This window comes from Desmodus rotundus, chromosome 4, assembly GCF_022682495.2.
Source record: "Desmodus rotundus isolate HL8 chromosome 4, HLdesRot8A.1, whole genome shotgun sequence".
Classification (NCBI taxonomy): domain Eukaryota; kingdom Metazoa; phylum Chordata; class Mammalia; order Chiroptera; family Phyllostomidae; genus Desmodus; species Desmodus rotundus.
This window is the reverse complement of record NC_071390.1, coordinates 52022060-52041732: the sequence shown is the minus strand read 5'-3', so window position 1 is coordinate 52041732 and position 19673 is coordinate 52022060. Positions and strand designations below refer to the sequence as shown.

General features: G+C 41.5%; 1 protein-coding gene across 4 annotated transcripts; it reads left to right on the top strand.

The window, feature by feature from the left end:
• Position 1: 1 nt before the first annotated feature.
• On the top strand, positions 2 to 19409 carry MSS51 (MSS51 mitochondrial translational activator). 4 transcript variants are annotated; one of them, XM_024561267.4, is made up of 8 exons: positions 2 to 3813; positions 13096 to 13212; positions 14554 to 14780; positions 15193 to 15348; positions 15943 to 16067; positions 16279 to 16845; positions 17144 to 17237; positions 17586 to 19409. In XM_024561267.4, the coding sequence occupies exons 3-8, from the start codon at positions 14578 to 14580 to the stop codon at positions 17803 to 17805; spliced, it is 1365 nt and encodes a 454-aa protein (XP_024417035.2). In that variant the 5' UTR covers positions 2 to 3813; positions 13096 to 13212; positions 14554 to 14577; the 3' UTR covers positions 17806 to 19409. The 4 variants fall into 4 exon arrangements, with proteins under 4 accessions (XP_024417035.2, XP_045052089.2, XP_045052091.2 ...); XM_045196154.3 differs by having other exon boundaries at positions 17563 to 19409; XM_045196156.3 differs by having other exon boundaries at positions 17558 to 19409.
• Positions 19410 to 19673: the final 264 nt, after the last annotated feature.

Below are 19673 nucleotides of genomic sequence, written 5' to 3'. Positions count from 1 at the left end.
TGACCTGTGAACCAAAAGGTCGCCAGTTCAATTCTCAGTGAGGCCAAATGCCTGGGTTGCAGGCCTGGTACCCCATTGGGGGCTGCAAGAGGCAACTGATTGATCTTTCTTTACCTTTCTTTCTCCCTCCCTTTTCCTCTTTCTGAAAATAAATAAAATAAAAATAAGGAACTGGGATATATCTTTCAAATAAGATTATCTTATGCAGAGTTCACGATAATTTGATGAATTGAATTCTTCATGAATTTTGCTTTTTAAAAACCTTTAGTTACACTTGTTTTACATGAGCAATAGTAGCTGAGCACTAGAGGACTTGGGTGCCTATTATAGATAGGCCTTCTAAACCTAATATTTAAAATCACTGTTTCATTTAACTTCTAATTGAAAGAAAGCCTAGAATTTTATCATGGTACTATTGGAAATTTATTGGGTGTTTTCTTTAACAGTAAAAAAAAAGGTATTAGTGATACCACATTTTCCTGCCATCATATTCCTCCTTTGCCATAATCAAAATTAGCATAGAACTTTGAAAATTGAGGTAAATTAGGATATTGCTCAACATTTTGTAATAATAATATCATATAGCAACTTTAATTACAGTTTTGAACAATAATTATAATGATACACATTTGTAAAGCATTAATTTAAATCAAAATGTATATACTTGCCTAATTCCAGATAGCAAATAGAAATCAAATTGTTGACTATTACAGTAATATTAACTGCAATCATCTTACTGTAATATTAACTTACTGTAATATTAACTTGTATACCAGCCCATGAAGGCATACCTGCCTTTAAAGTTACTCACACTGCTCTGACTGGCATGGTTCAGTGAGTTGAGCATTATATCGCAAACCAAAAGGTTGCAAATGCCTGGGTTGTGGGCCAGGCCCCCAGTTGGGGGTGTGCAAGAGGCAACTGATTTATGTTTCCCTCCAACATCAATGTTTCTCTCCCTCTCTTTCTCCCTCCCTCCCCCCTGTCTAAAAATAAATAAGTAAAATCATTAAAGCTATTCATACTGCATACCTTAGAATTTTTCTTGATGTTACTGTTTTATGAAAACTGTGCATCTCTAAATTAGGGGCTTAGGTCCATCACTAGGGTTTTATATAGTGTTTGTGGGAATACTGGGTAAATACAAAGTATAATTAGAAAACTAAGAAGAATTACTTGTTCATGATAAAAATTGAAAAGGAGAAAGTAAGGGAAAGGAACAGAACACAGAAAAAGTGGAATGTGTGGAGAGTGAAAGAATATCACCCTGTGCCTCACAGACTACTTCCTACCTGTTTGAATAGAACCTCTTCGAGTCTTTCTTCACCATTAGTTTTACAACAAACCACAGAAATATTTTTTTAAATAAAAAAATACATATATTTCATGGTGAATGCAAATTATCTCTACCAGAGCAAGTAGTAGTGATAGTAAAATGTAAATTACTATTCAATATAAATTTTTTCTATATATCATCTCTTTTAAATTCAAACATGACACTCATGAGTTAAAAAGACAATCTCTGACTTCTTGTACCTTCTGCCATTCAGGCATTATTAACAGAACTGAAAACCTTTACATGTTCTTTCAATTACATATAAAATTGGCCGGAAACCCTTGTTGAAAATGAATCAACTCTATTTTGTTCGTGATCTTTGCCTATTGCAATTGATTTTCCTTTTCCCACAGCTGTTCTACATAATGTTATGTAATATTTTGTTGCATCCTTAACATTTTTCTTCCACCTTCCCTGTTTGTAGTTTGTGCTCACTGCAGTTTAGGGTTCCTTTGAAATCCATTCTCTGCATCTTTTTGCATGTAGATTTGATTTGCCACTTCCAGGTCCTCATGGCAACTGGTCTGTTCCCCAGTTTGATGTTCACAGAGGCAGGTAAGTGACATAGCTGGAGCCAGGTGTAAGCAGAAAAACCAGATCTTGCAGCCATATAGGACCACTGCTTACAAGGTTTTGGAGTTTTACAGCTCTTAAGTAAAAATGAGCTAGGAATGTGGAATTAAATTCCCTGGGTCAGCATTTATTACAGAAAGGAATATGATGTTGTTTTGAGTTGATTCTTATTTTCTATTCCTGGAAATAGTATGTGTTTTTGTCATTAATATTTTGGTCTTTCTTTAATTATTTTTTTAAATCCTCACCTGAGAATATATTTTACTGATTTTAGAGAGAAAGGAAAGGGAGAGAGAAAGAGAAACATCAATCAGTTGGCTCTTGTACACACCCTGACCAGGGATCAAACCCCGCAACCTTTTGGTGTACAGGATGATGCTCCCGTTTAGCCACCCAGCCAGGGTAGATCTTGCTTTAATATTCCAGAAATATTTATAGTAGTCCCCCTTTATCTGTGGCCTTGTTTTCCATGGTTTCATCCGTGAACTGTGAACCCATAATTCTAAATGGAAAATTCCAGGAATAAACAATTCATAAGTTTTGGATGGCATGGAATGCTGTCTCAGTTTCATCATGCTACTCAGATGACAATTCTGAGTAGCATGATGAAAGCTCATGCTGTCCTCCATCCTGCCTAGGTCATGGCTCATCCCTTTGTCCAGCATATCCACACTGTCTACACTCCCATTAACCTTAATAACCTTCTCTTCTTGGTTATCAGATGAACTATCAAGGTATTGCAGTACTCGTTCAAGTAACCCGTATTTTACTTAATAATGCTACATTCACATAACTTACAGTATATTATAATCTATTTTATTATCGGTGTTAATCTCTTACTGTGCCTAATATATAAATTAAACTGTTATAGGGCTGTATGTATAGGGAAAGACATGGCATTTATAGCGTTCGTCCTATCTGTGGTTTTAAGCATCTACTGAGGCGTCTTGGAACATATATACCCAGTGGATAAGGGGTTACTATATTCCTTTTTGAAATAAATAGGGGTAGTGCCCCACATTCTGATATTCACTCAAAAAGGCCTTGCTCTCTTTTCAGGGCACGTGAATTTTACCAATTAATTCTGGATGTTTCCCCTACAATTGATTTCCTCTGTACCATCAAATGACCATTTCTATTTTTTCTTGGGAATTATATTTTTACTTAAGCCTCAAGTGGTCATTGCTGGGTTGTGTTTGAGCAGATGTGGGCTTGGGGGAACTCATTTGGGTGTATGCTGACATCCAGATACCAAGGGGTTCCTGTTCCTCTGGTTTAGTGCTTAGGCCTTTCCAACCAAATACTGACTTCTGAACTAATCCCGAGGGTTTTTTCCTGATGCTGTGGACTAAGAGCAGAAATGCTGCCTTCTGCCCTGGCCAGGTAGCTCAATTGGTTAAGAGTGTTGTGCCCATACACTAAGGCTGCGGGTTCAGTCCCTGCTCAAGGCACATACAAGAATGAACCAATGAATGTATAATAGGTGGAACAACAAATCTTTCTCTCTCCCCACCCACTTCCTCTGTCTAAAATCGATAAATAAAAAAATTAAATAAAAAAGAAATGCTGCCATAGTGGGAGAGGTCCAGGAAGCAGTGAGCTTCACATCCAACCTATCTGGCCTTTGTCAAGTTTGAGAGTGTTGACAGAGTCCTGAGCCTTCTTGGCAGAAAAGGGCAGTCAGAAAGAAGTCCATGGGCAGGGGGCCAAGTCCCTTCTTACTTTGTTAGGGAGGATTAAGCACGTCTGGTTGGCAGGGCACACGTCATTACAGAGACCCAGCATTTCAGCAAAGAAAGGTGATATGAAGAGACAGCTGCAAGTCACAACCTAGATCTGAGTAGATCGAACATTCACTTCACTTGGAAGAAACAGAGAAGAAAGGAAGCCGAGGGCTTAGCAGGGTAAGTGACTTTTTCATCAACCAGTTCGCTTGCTTAGTTTATAGTTGAGTAAGGCATTTATCACTCCAGGGAGCGTTAATCACCACTTAAGCAGCTGAATGTGGTCCTAATAGCAATGTCCCTAATGTATTTCTCCTTTTCTCTTACACTTTCTTAATCCCTTTTGAGGATCCCGAATGACTATCTTGATTACCCTTATCTTCCCTACCTTTCCAAAGACACTTTGTATTTGCTGGTGAATTAGAGAAAATTACATGGGCCTTCCTGGTCTGGAGTTGATGATGTGGTGGTTTAAGTGAAACTTAAGGCTTTTGGTGGTAAGGTGGGAAAAAGATGGGAGACCTAGGTCTAGGAATAGACTGATATTTTAGGAGGTTGGTGATGAAGGATAGGAGTTTTTCTAGGCAATCCAGTTCATGGCTCCTCTCCTCTCCAGTGCTTGGTGTTTTCTCTCATATATACTGGGAATAAGTTAGAGCCCAAGTCATTGAGGATGGCTAGAAAAAAGTTAAAATGATTCCCTTTCTAGGTGGGTAGACTCTGAACTCTGGGAAATTATGAAAGCTTGCTATAATTCTTCACAACTTCCTGTCCCCTCTGTTTTCACCTTTCTCTCAGTACTCACTCTCCCCCCTACCCCCACCTCCACACACATGTGCAACGTGAGGAGTCTGGGGCTAGGGTATACAAAGTCACGCATGCGTTCGTAGATGCATGTGCAAAGACCTGGTTCCTTATTTCTACCTTCTTACCTTCCTGCCAGAAAATTAATTCATTTGTATCATGAATCTGTGGTAAACACAGGAAACAATGACCTTAGGGAGTTCACCAGCACCACTCCTCCCCAAGCTGTGTGATCCCTTGACTTCTGACTTCCAGCCAGTTCAGCCAAGAGTTAACCTTCCGTTAGAGGAAGACCTTTCCTGGGGAAGTCAGATAAGTGCCTTTCTGATCTTAACTAGCTTCCATTGTAGCATAAAGGTTTTTGGTTGAACTTCAGGAAGATATTTATCATTACTTCTGCGATTTAAGACTCTTGAGTTGTCTCAAATCAAAGATACTTTTCCTCCCTACCTGTAAACAAAAGATGAGCCCTGGCTGGTGTGGTTCAGTGGATTGGGCGCCAGCCTGCCGACTGAAAGGTCACTGGTTTGATTCCTGGTCGGGGCACATGCCTGGGTTGTGGGCCAGGTCCCCAGGTGGGGCCCTGCCAGAGGCTACATATTGATGTCTCCTGGACCTTGTTTCTCTCCCCTCTCTGTCTCCCTCCCTTCCCCTCTCTCTAAAAGTAAATAACTATAATCTTTAAAATTTTTTTAAATAGAATAAAATTTGAAAAAAAGATGAGTTTATTCTTTCAAGGTTTGTCTTGCCTGAGGGCGCTGGGTAGATAGAGCAGATAAATGCTGCTTCTAGCAATGCAGTGGTACGGAAATGCGAGGAGAAGATACAGATACGGTGACTAGAAGTGGAGAGGGGTCAGGTCATTTGTTGGAAATGAGGTTCAAGGGTGTGAAAGCAATACCGTCCACCTTTAGTAAAGAGACATGACCCTTAAATCCTAAAATAATCTATCATTAGATCTAGTTCTTCTAAGAAGAAAGATCTAGTAAGTTTATTGGTGGGGGTTCAGAAGGTACGGTATGCAGATGTGTTTTGCTATCTCTGTTCTGTAGACTCTGAACCCATTTGTTCATCTCTGGGATGGAATGAAAGGATGAGGAGAAAGAAAATACAAAGGAAAATAGAAATTAGTTCCTTCGTTAACCTGAGGACAGAATTTTACAAGAACCATGTTGTAAGATAATGGATATTAGCTGGATGATTCTGGGAGGGTTTTTGTTTGTTCTGCTATCTACAGCTCAGTTGAATGATGATTCTGGAGGTTTTTTTGCAAACAAATCTGGTCCAGAAGGATTAAATGTCAGACCATTTTTGTAACAAAACATGATCCCTGATTTGAACTTTAATAGTCAGTTACCTCATTCAAACCAACCACTGTCAGTGTTTTTATCCTCTCAAGTTTCCCTGTCCCCAGAGGCAGTTAATCTGGGAGTTAATAATGTTTTAGCTTCTCAGTCTCTCTGGATACATTTTTTTAATTGAGGTGAAATCCACATAAAATTAATTGTTTTAAACTGAGCAATTAAATGGCATTTAGTGCCTTCACATTGTTGTGTAACCACCACCTCTGTTTACTTCCAAAGCATTTCCATCACCCCAAAAGGAAACCATTAAGCAGTTACTCCCCGTGCCCTCTTCCACCCAGCCGCTGACAACCACGATTCTGTTTTCTGTGTCTGTATTTTTCTATTCTTGATGTTTCATGTAAGGGAAATTACATAACATGTGACCTTTTATGTCTGGCTTCTTAGCATGTTTTTGAGGTTCATCCATGTCGTAACGTATATCAGTACTTCATTTTGCTGGGACCCTGAATAGTATTCCATTGTATACCTATCCCAATTTGCTTATTGTCAAAGTAAGAAATGTTCAGACCTGTAGAGGATTTTCGTAAGAGTTTATTTGAACCAAACTGACAACATATGCTAGGGAACTGGATCGCAAAAGCTCCAAGAACAGGTTTTGCAGCTGAAATTAAGGGGGCAATTAAGGAAGATTACACAGAAATGGGGAAAAAAGCAAGGTGGGGATTGGATTACCGGATAGGTAATACGATTTTGTGCTCTCCTGAGGTGTTAAGGCCTGTTTCAGAAGTGTGTTAACCTAGATGCATAGAAACAATGGACAAATACTTTTACTAAAAAGTTAGATGCCTGGGGCATGACCTGCCTGGTTAGGAATATATGATCAGATCACCTGTGTGAAGTTACTTTGCATCGAATCCTCCCCCTTTTTTTTCACATAATTCATTCCTCTGTTGGTGGGCTTTTGGGTTATTTTTACTTTTTGGCTATTGTGAAGGATGGTACTGAAACTGGAAAAGTTGGAGTTTATGCTGCCTGTCAACTACCGTAACCGATGAGTAAAGGCAAGGATTGAATCTTTATGAGTGCTTTATTCAGGTGGCCGGCAATCCGAGAAGATGGTGTTTTATGGACCCTCGAAAAGCGTCGTAACAGGCCCTTTCAAGCTGATCTTTTTATAAGAAGAAAGGGTGGGAAAGGGGTTTGGAAAAAGGTTAATTGTATAAGAGTTGCAGGCTGACAGTGATTTTCCTAGTACTCCTTTACCTATTGATCAACAATTCTTTATCTGCACCGCATGAGTTTCCTCACTGGATCGCAATGGCTCAGATACCATCTCCATGGCTTCCGGACCCCTGGGGTGCAACGGTTGAGTTGCTTGTTGGACCTCCTGGTCACGCATTCTAGTTCCTGGAATAACAGCTTTCCACAGGCATTAGTCACTTAAGCCTGTCAACTAAGGCTAAAATCTTTAACTCTTGAGTTTCCCCTATCATTTTCCCTTGTTAGTTTTTAATTATCTTATTTCTGTAAGATTAGTTTATGAACTAAAACAACATAAGATAAACTAGTGGTGGTGTTGCAGTTCATCTAAAACAAGTTTTAGTATACAACATTTGATAAAAAGTTTTGATAAAAGTTGCACATTTTCCAGCTGGGGCTACATTAACATTTTTAAGGAGAGTTACTATAGGTCCCCAATTTATATTAATAATTTCAGAGGCTTCCCAGAGGAGTACAAATACCTACAAGACATGAAATAAAAGCTTGTTCAATATATGTTCCTCCTGAAAGACAAAAGTCAGAGATATTTAGACTAAATATACCCAGATATTTTCATCTTGTTTGAAAGTAGTAAGTTCTCCATAACATGGGAAAAGAATTAAGTCACTGTTTTCAAAAGATGACTTTCAATTCTTCTTGTGGTTCAGTGATCCATTGTTCTCCTGGTGCTTTCTTTATTCTGGGGTGATGAATCCAAGGTTTTATTCCTTCAGTTTGACCATGAGGAGTACGTCCCAAGGTCCAGTCGGCTTTTCTTCTAGGTGGCTCTCTGGAGATCCTGTCCTCCAAGTCTTAAGTAGCACCTTATCTCCAGGCTCAAAGGAATGTAGCAGACCTGTAGGGAAGAGGTCTCTAATACAAGCAAGGTCACTAATCACAGCTAAGGTCTGACTAGATGTTGTACATAGTACTTTACCTTCACTTCTTGATCTACATATGTATCTCCTACCCCAGTGTAGCCTGGAATGGTCACCATACACAATTTCATAAGGACTCATCTGAATCCCACCTCAAGGGACCACTCTTATCCTGAGCAAGGCAATAGGTAAAACTTGATCCCGATGGAGATGAGTTTCTTGACACAGTTTGGCTATATTTTTCTTCAAGGTGTGATTCATCTTCTCTACCTTCCCAGCAGCCTGAGGTCTCCATGCTGTTTGAAATCGCCACTTGATTCCTAAAAATTTACTAACCTTTCGGGTAATTTCTGAAACAAAAGCAGGTCCGTTATTGCTCTGGCTGCTGCTGAGTAGGCCAAAGTGAGGAATTATTTCCTTCTGTAAGGCTTTCATTACCTCTGAGGATTTCTCAGTTCTAGTAGGATAGGCCTCTACCCATCCTGAAGAGGTATCAGTGAAGACTAGCAAATATTTCCATCCCTGGGCCCTCTGCACTGGGTGAAGTCTATTTGCCAGTCCTGAAACAGGCACTGCTGTTGGTACTGTTTCCCTTCTTTTTCTGATGGGGATCTGTCTTAGGATTGTTCTTCTGGAACACATGGCTTTAGAAATTCCAGGACCTGTGAGCCATGGTTTAATATAGGTGGTTCAAAACCCCAGCTCTTAGCTTTCTATAAGTCTGCAGTCAAACATTCAGGGTCAAATTGTGACAAGTCTAGAACAAGTACCAAAGGCATTATAAATTTTCCTTTAGCAGCCTCGTTCGCTGCTGATTGGCCAAATTGATTCTTCTAGCCACTTCAGTGTCTTCTTTCTGATGCCCAGGGCAGGGCATAATTGCCACCTGTAAAGGTACTTGAACAGCTTCTAATACTTTAAAAATTTCTGCTGGATGCTTAATTTCCTCTTTATTGGAAGTTAATAGTTCTCTTTCCTTCCAGATTGAAACACGTACATGCAAAATTAGGAAAGTGTACCTCAAGTTGGTGTACTCATTCACTCTCTTTTCATGTAACAATTCCAGGGCCCTCGTCAGTGCAGTCAGTTCAGCTTGGTCTCTACTATTTCTTTGTGAGTCACAACTGCATACCCAGCCTTTCTGTTTCCTTCGTCTGTATAACTGCTTCCATCTGCATATAGAGTCCATTCTGCCTCTTCTAGAGGATGGTCCTGGAAGTCAATTCTGCTAGAATCCACTTCATCAGTTATTTCAGCACAGTCATGCAATAGCGCAGCCCAGTCAGGTCTGGGAGAAGGGAGGCAGGATTGAACTTAATTAGTTTTAAATTGCTTGGTACCTGCCCATTTTTCCAACAGAGAGCCACAAATTTCCTTTTTGCTCTAACAGGCTCAACGCTTCATGGGGTACATAAATGGTGATAGGCTACCCCAAGGAAAACTTTTCAGCTTCTGTAAAAAGTCATAAGTGGCTGCCACAGCTCTCAAGCAGGCTGGCAAGCCCTGGACAGTGTGATCTAGTTTCTTTGGCAAGCCTAGTAAAACTCCCTCTGCCAGATTCAAGCAGAAACCCAAGAACTCTTACTGCTTGTTGGCAAATCTGGGCCTTCTGTGCTGATACTTGATAGCCACAAGATGCCAAATGGTTTAAGGTAGCTATAGTACTAGTTAAATGATGCATCTACATATTGTAAGAAAGTTCCTCCTTCGATTTTTAGATCTTTTTTTAAAGTCCGGACTCAGGGTGTCCCCAAAAATCTTGTGATAGGACTGTCCAGCAGTCCTGAGTTTTGACCAAAGATTCTGGGTCCTGCCATTCAAAAGCAAACAACAATTGAGAGTCTTGGTCAACCAGAATGCAAAGGAAAGCATCTTTTAAACCAATCCTGAATACCAGAGGCTGTCTCTGAGTATACTGCTCTGTACAATGTCACTTATCACCCTTGTATCTTACATAGGGAGCAGCAGGGCCAAATGAGTCCATAGTCTCCAAACTTAAGAATTATTGGGTGTATTCCTTCTAGGATCTCCTTTCACAAGGGATACTGCCTCTTATGGGGAGGCCCTTCCCCTGGTCTGAGGTCAGCTTTAACAGGGGAGGCTCCCTGACCTTCCAGCAGTCCACGTAGTGGAGCTTATCTAATTCTAAATTTCCTCTGGCCAGGGTTGCTTTCCTCCTTCCCATAGTTTCATAAGAAACTGCTGGGTGTGCTCTGGAGGGACCTGTAGGTGGAGCTGTTGTTCCTTAGAATAGAAAGTGATTTGAGCATAAAGTTTGCACAACAAATCCTTTCCCAGGAGAGAAACTGTATCTCTCACAGCACATTCTAGTGGCTTCAAGAAAAATTGGTTTTGGGGTCTTCCAGAAATCCCAGTTACAGTTCAGCTAGAGGTCTACTGACCACAGAGTATGTCCCTCTGGTATCAGTCAGAAAGGTCTACAATTTGTTCCCCACACTGTTAGTTTTATCCAAGTTCTCAGACTCTAACCTCCTTTTCTCTCACTTGGGGCACTCATTTTTCCATTGCTTTTCCCCCTTGCAATATGATTGCCCTGCCTCTGTAGGGGCTTGTCCTCTACCAAATTTGGTTCTCTGATGGGTTTGGGTGGAGAGAACAGTTCAGGCTCACCACCTTTGGCTCCCTCAGCCTAGTGTGAAGGAGCCTCCACAGCTGGAGGGGCCACGGGAACCCTAACCATGCTCGCAGCAGCCATCCTGATCTTCCTGGTGCCTCTCTCCTGAGCTTCTGCTACCTGCCACAGGCAAATTCCCTTTTCTCCAGACCATTTTCTCATTTCCCTGATCTTTGACAAAACAACTCTAATTGTAGTATAGTATAGTGGTCTAAATACCCGTGCAGAGGCCAGCATTCTTCTGAGTCCAGATTATATATAAGCCAAGCATCATTACAATTAACATATGTTTGTAAGCATAGGTCAACCAATCAGCCAAAACTTGACCCAAAGGGCTGTTTGCTGGAACAGAGGCTTCTCCCATTCTACCAGATGGAGCTTTGTAGTATTACACAAAACAGAAGGAATTCACCCCAAATGGCTGTTTCCTGGAACAGAGGCTTCCCTCCCATTCTACCAGACAGAGCTCTGTAATATCACACAAACCAGAAGACACCTTTTTACCAGACAGAGCTCTGCAAACCAGAAGGTGCCTTAATACCAGACAGAGCTCTGTAAACTGGAGGTGCCTTAATTATCCAGGGACTACAGTACTGAACCAGGAAGTGCAGTGATTCAAACATAAGTGAAGGTGATAGGGGGGTGTCAAGAATCAGAGGAGAGTCCCCAAGGGAAATTACTTGGGAGCTGCTAGGGAGTCTCCAAATCCATACGCTGAGGCCTCCCAATCCAGGTAGCCAACAGGACTTCCCGCCAAATACCCAGATTTTCCAGAGTCCCAAAATCTGTCCCATCTGGGTCGCCAGAAGTACTATGAACATTTGTGTACAAGCATTTGTTTAAGTACCTGTTTCCAATTATTTTGGATATATACTAGGAGTGAAATTGCTGAGTCATATAATTGTATGTTTAACATTTTGCAGAGCCACCATACTGTTTTCCATAGTATCTGTACTATTTACATTTGTACTGTCAGTGCACAAATGTGCCAGGTTTTCACATCTCACCAACACTTGTTACTTTCTGGGTTTTTTATAACAGCCATCTTAATGGATGTGAAGAGTTATCTCCTGGTGTATTTTGCATTTTCCTAATGATTAGCATGGATGAAAAAGAAGCCACATACTAAAAACCTCACGAGCTCAGATGACGCCTGCACAGAGGGCCCTCCAAACTCAGGGACTGAAAGTTTTTAGCATACAGGATGGTCTGAACATAAAAATTTCTAATGGAAAGCAAGTCATGGTGGGTAGACCTGTCCTAGGCCTGGTGCTTCCTTGACAAAGGTCAATCTTTACTAAGTGAGCCAACCTGTTGTCATTTTGCATCTAAGATAACATACTTTGAAATGTCAGAGTAGTCGTCTTTTCCAGACCCTTCAGAGCACACCTGCTGCACCAGAGCAGGAGACCACAGAACCCCTCATTGTTGTCTTGTTCCCTGCATACCATCTCTCTGTGCTGTAAATATTAAAATTATTATTTATCCTGTGCCCACCAATGTAAAAGAAGTATGTCTCTTCACTTTACTTTTTAAAAAAACTTTAAAAAAGATTTCTTTATTTATTTTTAGAGAGGGAAAGGGAAGGAGAAAGGGAGAGAAACATAGAATGGTTGCTTGTAGTACTCAGCCTGACTGGGAAGTGAACTGGCAACCTTTTACTTTGTAGAACAATGAGCAACCAACTGGTTAACTTTTTATCCAGTTCCAGAAGTTTCTCTGCTTTGCTTTCTTCCTCCTCCTTACTCTACCACTAGTGGATTTCATGTAACACTCTGTCTCCTCATTTGATTGTAATGTTTAAGTTAAGATGCAAAACTATCAATCTCTGGAGCATGTTTTCAATCTGTTGAGATTTTGCTTCCCAGCAATTGTCTTCAGACTGGTTCAAATAAACTCTTATACAATTTTTTCTGAAGCTGGACATTCTTTTTTCAACATTAGTGATGATGAACATCTTTTCATGTGCTTTTTGGCAATTTATATATTTTCTTTTGGGAAATGTCTGGTCAGATCTTTTGCCCATTTATTAATTGGGTTATTTGGTATTTTTGAGTTTTTTTTGTTTTCTTTTTTTAAGATTATTTTTAGAGAGAGGGGAAAGGAGGGAGAAAGAGAGGGAGAGAAACATCTATGTGCGAGAGATACATCAATCGGTTGTCTCTCACACACCCCCAGCTCGGGGCCTGGCCCGCAAGCCAGGCACATCCCCTGACTAGGATCGAACCAGAAGCCTTTCAGCTCACAGGCCAGCACTCAATCCATTGAGCCACACCAGCCAGGGCAATATTTTTGAGTTTTAAGAGTTCTTTACACATTCAGACTATTAATTGCTTATCAGATACCTGATTTGCAAATATTTTCTCCCATTCTATGGGTTTTTATTTCACTCTGTCCTTAAGTGCATAAAAGTTTTTGATTTTGATGTAGTCCAATTTATCTGTTTTTCTTTTGTTGCCTGTACTTTTGTTGTTATATCCAAGAAATTGCCAAATCTAGTATCATGAAGCTTTCCCCCTATGTGTGTGTTTTTTTTTTTTTAAATCCTTGCCTGAGGATATTTTTTCATTGCTTTTAGAGACAGGGAGGGAAAAAGAGAAACATTGATGTGATAAAGAAACATCCATGTGAGAGAAAAACATCGATTGGCTGCCTCCTGTACACAGCCCAACCAAGGATCAAACCTGCAACCTAGGTATGTATCCTCACTGGGAATTGAACCTGCAACCTTTCAGGAATGGGATGATTCTCTGACCAACTGAGACACACTGGCTGGGGCCCCCTTAGGTGTTTTTTAAGATTTTATTTATTTATTTTTAGAGAGAGGGGAAGGGAGGGAGAAAGAGAGGGAGAGAAACATCAATGTGTGGTTGCCTCTCATACACCCTCTACTAGGGACCTGGCCTGCAACCCAGGCATGTGCCCTGACTGGGAATCAAACCAGTGACCCTCTGATTCGCAGGCTGGCACTCAATCCATTGAACCACATAAGCCAGAGCTATTTTTCATTACAGTCTTTTGTAAATGATTTTATCCATTTATAAATAAATGTTAATTGAATGAATGGGTTTTTTTTTTTTTTTTCAATGTAGTCCCTTTTGTTTACTCAGCACTTGCGGAAGGAATGGTATAGTAGGGGGAGAGGACATCACAGAGTTCCATAGGGTAGTATGGGTAGGCTGTGGGTGTGGGTTTATTGCCACTTCAAAACTCACCTATCAGGAAATTGTTCTCATAATTTGCATATTTTGCTTTTACTCTTAGCATTGTGGTGCTCATTTTGTTTTGCATTTAATTTTTACTTCTTGGTCTATTACTTATAAATGTGATGGTAGGTCTTTTCAAATGAATGTTTTACTTTCCAAACTATACTGAATTAGATTGACTAATTCTCCAACTAGATGGTAGTTTTGGAAGCCAAAACTACTGTTGCTTTTTCCTGTCTTTTAAGTTGATTTTTCAAATACAGTAATAATTTGAGTGTATTTTGTTGTATAAAAAATGTCAAACATTACGGTTAAGTCTAAAGTCTCCTTTGATCAACTCAGTTCCTATCCTAGTGCCTCTTCCCCTCAGTTAATCACTGTTACTGGTTTTAGATGAGCCCTGCCAGACATTTTCTCATGCATTACTTACATATACAGGGTGTAGAGGGAGTAACGCCACTGAGTGTGGTTGGTGGGGTATGTGAACATCTCGCATGAGATGGGCAGCCATATGAACATTTCATCTAAAATGTCATATGGTGTGCTTGAGTGGGATACTGTCATGTTGCAGAATTACATGCTTATGATTTTGTTATAAAAGGGGGCATTATTTGTGCTGGACACTGTATATTTATATTTTATATGGAACTTCATTTGTAATATTGCTCTGTTTATTACAACTGCCCGCAATGATAAAATATCAGTAGATGTGAAATCTTACTGATACCTGGGTCTCAGAGACTAGAATGAGAAGTGAAAGGTCAAACATGTGAAAACACATCATATGTATCCAGCTTGCAAAATTCCATTTCCTGTCTTGTCACGTACAGTCCCCAGGTATCAGCAGACAAGCCATGGCTCCACGGCACCGGCAACGAAGACACAAGAAACCTCCCCCATCAGGGGCCCCCACAGTTGTGGCCCCTGTGCCTCTTGCCCTCTCAAAACCTGGCCCTAGTATTGATGCACTTGGCTTCTGCTCCTTGGAGAATAATGTTCCTGGCCTATCCCAGCTGATTCTTCAAAAGCTGAACATGAAAAGCTATGAAGAATACAAGTGAGTGACTAGCTCTCTGAAAGAGCAATGACGTGATTTCTGGTAGAAGTGATTTCAAAAGGTGGAGAGGGAATATAACTTAGGGGTAATTGCAACAAGAGGATTTTTCTCATCCTGACTTTCGCCAGTTTATTACTATAGAAATTTTAAAATACATAATTTTCTAATTCATAAATGATGAGAGTAGGCGGAAAGACAGGTGGGGAAAAGTAGGTGTACATTTGTGAGTATGCAAAACACAGTTTATTCTTGTATTGTTATTTATTAACTATTATGTTATGTCTTTTTCCATATGAATAACTGTAGACCTACTTTTGCCCACCCCTGTATAGAGGTGGCAAGGGAGGGGTCATGAGAAATTCGGGGATGTTCTTTTTCCTATTGCTGCTCCTGTTCCGTGCTGTCCCCGCAGACTGGTGATAGATGGTGGCACTCCTGTATCCGGCTTTGGATTTCGATGCCCTCGAGAAATGTTCCAGAAGATGGAGGACACTTTCCGATTCTGTGCTCACTGTAGAGCGCTTCCTAGTGCACTTTCAGACTCCAAGGTCCTCCGGCACTGTAAGAGGTGACTAGTCAGGGGCTAATAGGGGAGACCTCTGGAAATGATCGTCTTCTAAGACCTCATTGTGGGAGGAAAGGGCTGAGAGTTTTCAGAATGACTTAAGGCCTGCTCTTCATTTTGTGTGATCCAGGCCATAGAGAGATTAGAAAAGGGTTTGGCTTTTGCTTGTTTTTGGTGTTATAGGGAAATCAGATGGGGACCACAGTACAATTCTCTCTACCTTCCTCCTCTTGAGTACTCAAGGGGTGAGACCATAATCTGTTCCCGGGAGGTTGGGTTCAAGACACGCCCATGATAAGAGGGCAGCCCCAAACTGCCGGAGTTATTTTTTCTGTAAGGGATGCAAAAGTGAGTTGTTGCAGATAGAGACTGAGGTGTCACTCTGACCCAAGAGAAAAATCACATTCCCACTCTCTCCTGCCTCCCCTCCTAAATGTAGTCCCCAGATTTGGTGCATCAGCCATCATTCCTCTCTCTACCATCCTTACCCAGTAACCTTTTCTTCCTAGGAACAGGAATATCAATTTTCTCCCCCAGATATTCTCCCAATAATCTTTGAAATATAGGAGCAAATATTTCTGGGGCTTATTCTCTCAGGTGCAGAAATGTCTATTACTGTGGCCCAGAGTGCCAGAGGTCAGATTGGCCAGCACACAGGAGGGTTTGTCAAGAGCTGCGTCTCGTAGCTGTGGACCGTCTCATGGAATGGCTTCTGGTCACAGGTGGAGTGGTGGTGGGGGGTGCGGTTCTGCCGTAATGGTCAGCGGTGGTACTTGGAGAGAGCAATGAAAGCATGTTGCTGCGAGGGAAGATGAGGAGCTGAGTGGGGCAGGGTAGTAGGGCACTCCTTGTCACAGGTTGGGAGAGTGAACAAGGAAGGAATATTGAGGCCAGGGAAGGAGTAGGTCACTTCTTGTCCCTTCTTTCCTGCAGGAGATTTCGTCCTACCCTCAGGACCTTGGCCACAGCAGGCTGAAGTCGTACAGAGCTGGGACACCTGGTTTTCTCTGCGGCATTTACAGCTAGATGCTACAATGGACGCTGTGCTAGGTAGCCATGCCATGACCACACTGTGGGCCAGTGTAGGAAGGCCAAGGCCAGACCCAGATGTCCTCCAGGGCTCTTTGAAGCGACTCCTGACAGATGTCCTGTCACGGCCCTTGACGCTGGGCTTTGGGCTTCGGGCCTTGGGGATAAATGTTAAGAAGACGGGAGGAAGCATAGTGCATGTAGTTGGTGCTTCCCACGTGGAGACATTTCTCACTCGCCCCGGGGACTATGATGAGCTTGGTTACATGTTTCCTGGACACCTTGGCCTCCGTATAATAATGGTGGGTGTAGACGTTGCTGCTGGCTTTTCAGAAAGCACCTCAACTTCACCACTGGAACCTGGCACAGTTCAGCTTAGTGGCCTTAGGGGCCTCTACCATAGCTTCTGGGAGGAGCAGGTAGAGACTGGGCAGACAGCCCATCCAGATTTGGCGGTGGCATTCCATCCAGGTAAGAGTCATTCGTTCAGGGAGATACTGGGTGGGTCCTCTGGGAATTTTCCCGTCAGACTCTTGTATCCTATCTTTGGAGCCCTATTCATTTGGTCAGGTTAAACACAATGTGATAATGACCTTGTTGATCTTTAGCTATATGTGCTACACCTGAGTCAGAGGTTTTCATTGCAGAACCTGGGGTGGGGATAGTGGTAAATGAGCATTAGCAGTGAGCAAGGTGAGGGTCAGGGTGGACACAGTCGGAGAAGTATCCTGCTTAAGGTCTACCTGAGCCTCTCCTCTCTATTCCATAGGTTTTCATGCTTCCCCGGACTTGATGGAGGCTTGGCTGCCCACCCTTCTGCTACTTCGTGATTATGAGATCCCTACATTGATTACTGTTTACAGGTTTCAACCTCTTCCTATTCAATATACCTCCCTGACACTTCTATTTGTGATACCTCCCTCACACTCTATTTATATAGATGAGCTTATTTCTCTCCCGCTTGCTCATCTTCTGCCTTCTAGTGAGGATTTTCTTCCTTCTCATACTTGGTTTTCTCATTCTCCGTGGAACAAAGGTCTATGTTAGTAAATTGGAATTAGTGAGACATTCGGGAGGGAGGGATAGCCCTTGCGTAGTCAAGCCTTAGGTAATTTTTGGGCTTGAGTACAGAAATGTCAAGTTCTGAGCAGTTTCTTTCCTCTCTCTCTTTCATAATCAGCAGAGCAGTTTTTCTTCCGTGTTTCCCACAGCCAGCAGGAGTTGGCAGCCTCGTTGCAGATTCTGGTGGACCTGGACACACACGTCATTGCCTATGGAGCCAACCCTTTTGCGTCCCTCAAACCCGAACAGGTCTACTCCAATCCCAACAAGCAGCCAGTATACTGCAGTGCCTACTATATCACATTTCTTGGAAGCTCCTGCCAGCTGGATGAGAAGCAATTGGAAGAGAAACTAGATGGTGGAGTTTAAATAGCTGAGCCAGATTCTGACTGGATACCTAGAAAAGGGGGAGGTTGTGATACCACAATAAACTCAGTGTGGGCTTCTTAAGTCACTTGTTTTTCTTATTTCCTATTCACTGGCAAGTGTTAGTTGTCTATACACACACCTTACAACTGGAGGTTTCTCTCTGGAGTGATTAATGTCAGCTCTGGGCCTGCCACTCTACCACACCCTGTCTCCCGTCTTCCTTCTTTTATCACACTCTCAGGATTAGGATATTTCCTGGCCAGGGCCTCAAGGCCCCGCCCCAACCCCAACACCCGTCTGTACATTCTTATTGCCCTCTCTGACAGGGCAATGTCAGAACTCATTTATTCATTCAACACGTTTAGTTAGTACCTCATGTAAAAGGTATTGCATTAGGGCTTTGGGGAGATACAAAGTTGAATGAGACATGGTCCTTATTCTTAGCCTAGGAAGGAAAATAATACATATACATAGGTATCTTTATTACAAGATGTAACGCGGCATAAAAAGCTGAGAAAAGCTTGTAGTGCTAAGGACACAGAGTGAAAAGAGAGATCACTTTGCTAAGGGATAGTGGAAATTTTATGTGGGAACAGATGGGAGGCAGGGCTCTTTAGGTGGAAGGATGGATAGAAGCAGAAGTTTGAAGAGCACAGGAGATGCATTTGGGTACATTGGGGGATTAGCATAAATTAAGTCTGGAAGGTCGATTGGAGCCAGATTATAGAAGGAGCACAGCCAACGGGTCAGCTTTATGTGGATCTGAGTGTGAATCCGCGGCGACCACCAAACACTTCGTGCCTGTGGGAAAGCTAAACTTCTTCAAGTTCCTGAATTTCCTCGTTTGTGAAATGGGGATAATGTTTAGTACCCAGAGGTCCAATGAAAGTTAAATAAGAATGTTTGCAAAGTTGGAGGACTCACACCTCCCTCTTTCAAAGTTTATTTCAGAGAATGGTAATCAAGACAATGTGGTACCGGCATAGGACAGACGTTAGAACAATAAAACGCCATTGAGTATCAAGAAGTAAATCTTTACATTTATAGTCAACTGATTTTCAACATGGCTGCCAAAACAATTCAATGGGAAAAGAATAGACTTTTTAACATTGTCTGGGACAGCTGGATACCTACGTGCAAAAGAATGAAGTTGGACGTTTGCCTCACACAATATATGAAAATTAACTCGAGATGGATCGAAGACCTAAGAGCTAAAACTATACAACTCTTAGGAGAAAACAGGGTAAATCTTCACACGTTGATGTTTCTCTCTTTTTGTCCCTCCCTTCCCCTCTCTATAAATAAATAAATAAATAAATCTTTTTAAAAAGAATGGGAGAAAATATAAATCATGTATCTTAAAAATGGTAACTATTAAATGCATACTGCTTCAAATTTTATTCAGTAACGCAAACAGATGAACTGGCAGTGCCGTGTGAGATAGTTTAATGATGGAAAGCCAGTTGGGAAGCTATTAGTATGGTTCAGACGAGATAATGCAGGTGTCGGCTAAGTTGGGCATGGAAAGGAAAAGGTGATTTCTGGCTATGACGAGTAAAGTATATAAATAATGACATTATGTAGGTAGAACATGAAACTAAAATCTTTAGGGTTTGGTTACTGATTGTGATTAATGAAGTGTGATATACAATACCTATTAGAATCTAATCAGGAGACAAAAACCACACAGTAACAGGTGACACAAAATTTCCAACTTAGTCGAATGGCGGTGTTAGTACATAAAATTCTAAATGCCTCGCTTAATGGTAAATACTGGGGAGTCTAAGATGGCTTTTGCCCTTAAAGCTCTTACAGCTTAATAAGAGAGGACTGACATAAGCAAGGGCAATATAATAGTTATATTTCTT

Coding starts and splice junctions, on each gene's coding strand:
- MSS51 (XM_045196154.3), top strand. CDS start 14,578: ATGGCTCCACGGCACCGGCAACGAAGACACAAGAAACCTCCCCCATCA. Junction 14,781..15,192: donor AAAAGCTATGAAGAATACAA/GTGAGTGACTAG, acceptor CTGTCCCCGCAG/ACTGGTGATAGATGGTGGCA. Junction 15,349..15,942: donor GTCCTCCGGCACTGTAAGAG/GTGACTAGTCAG, acceptor TTATTCTCTCAG/GTGCAGAAATGTCTATTACT.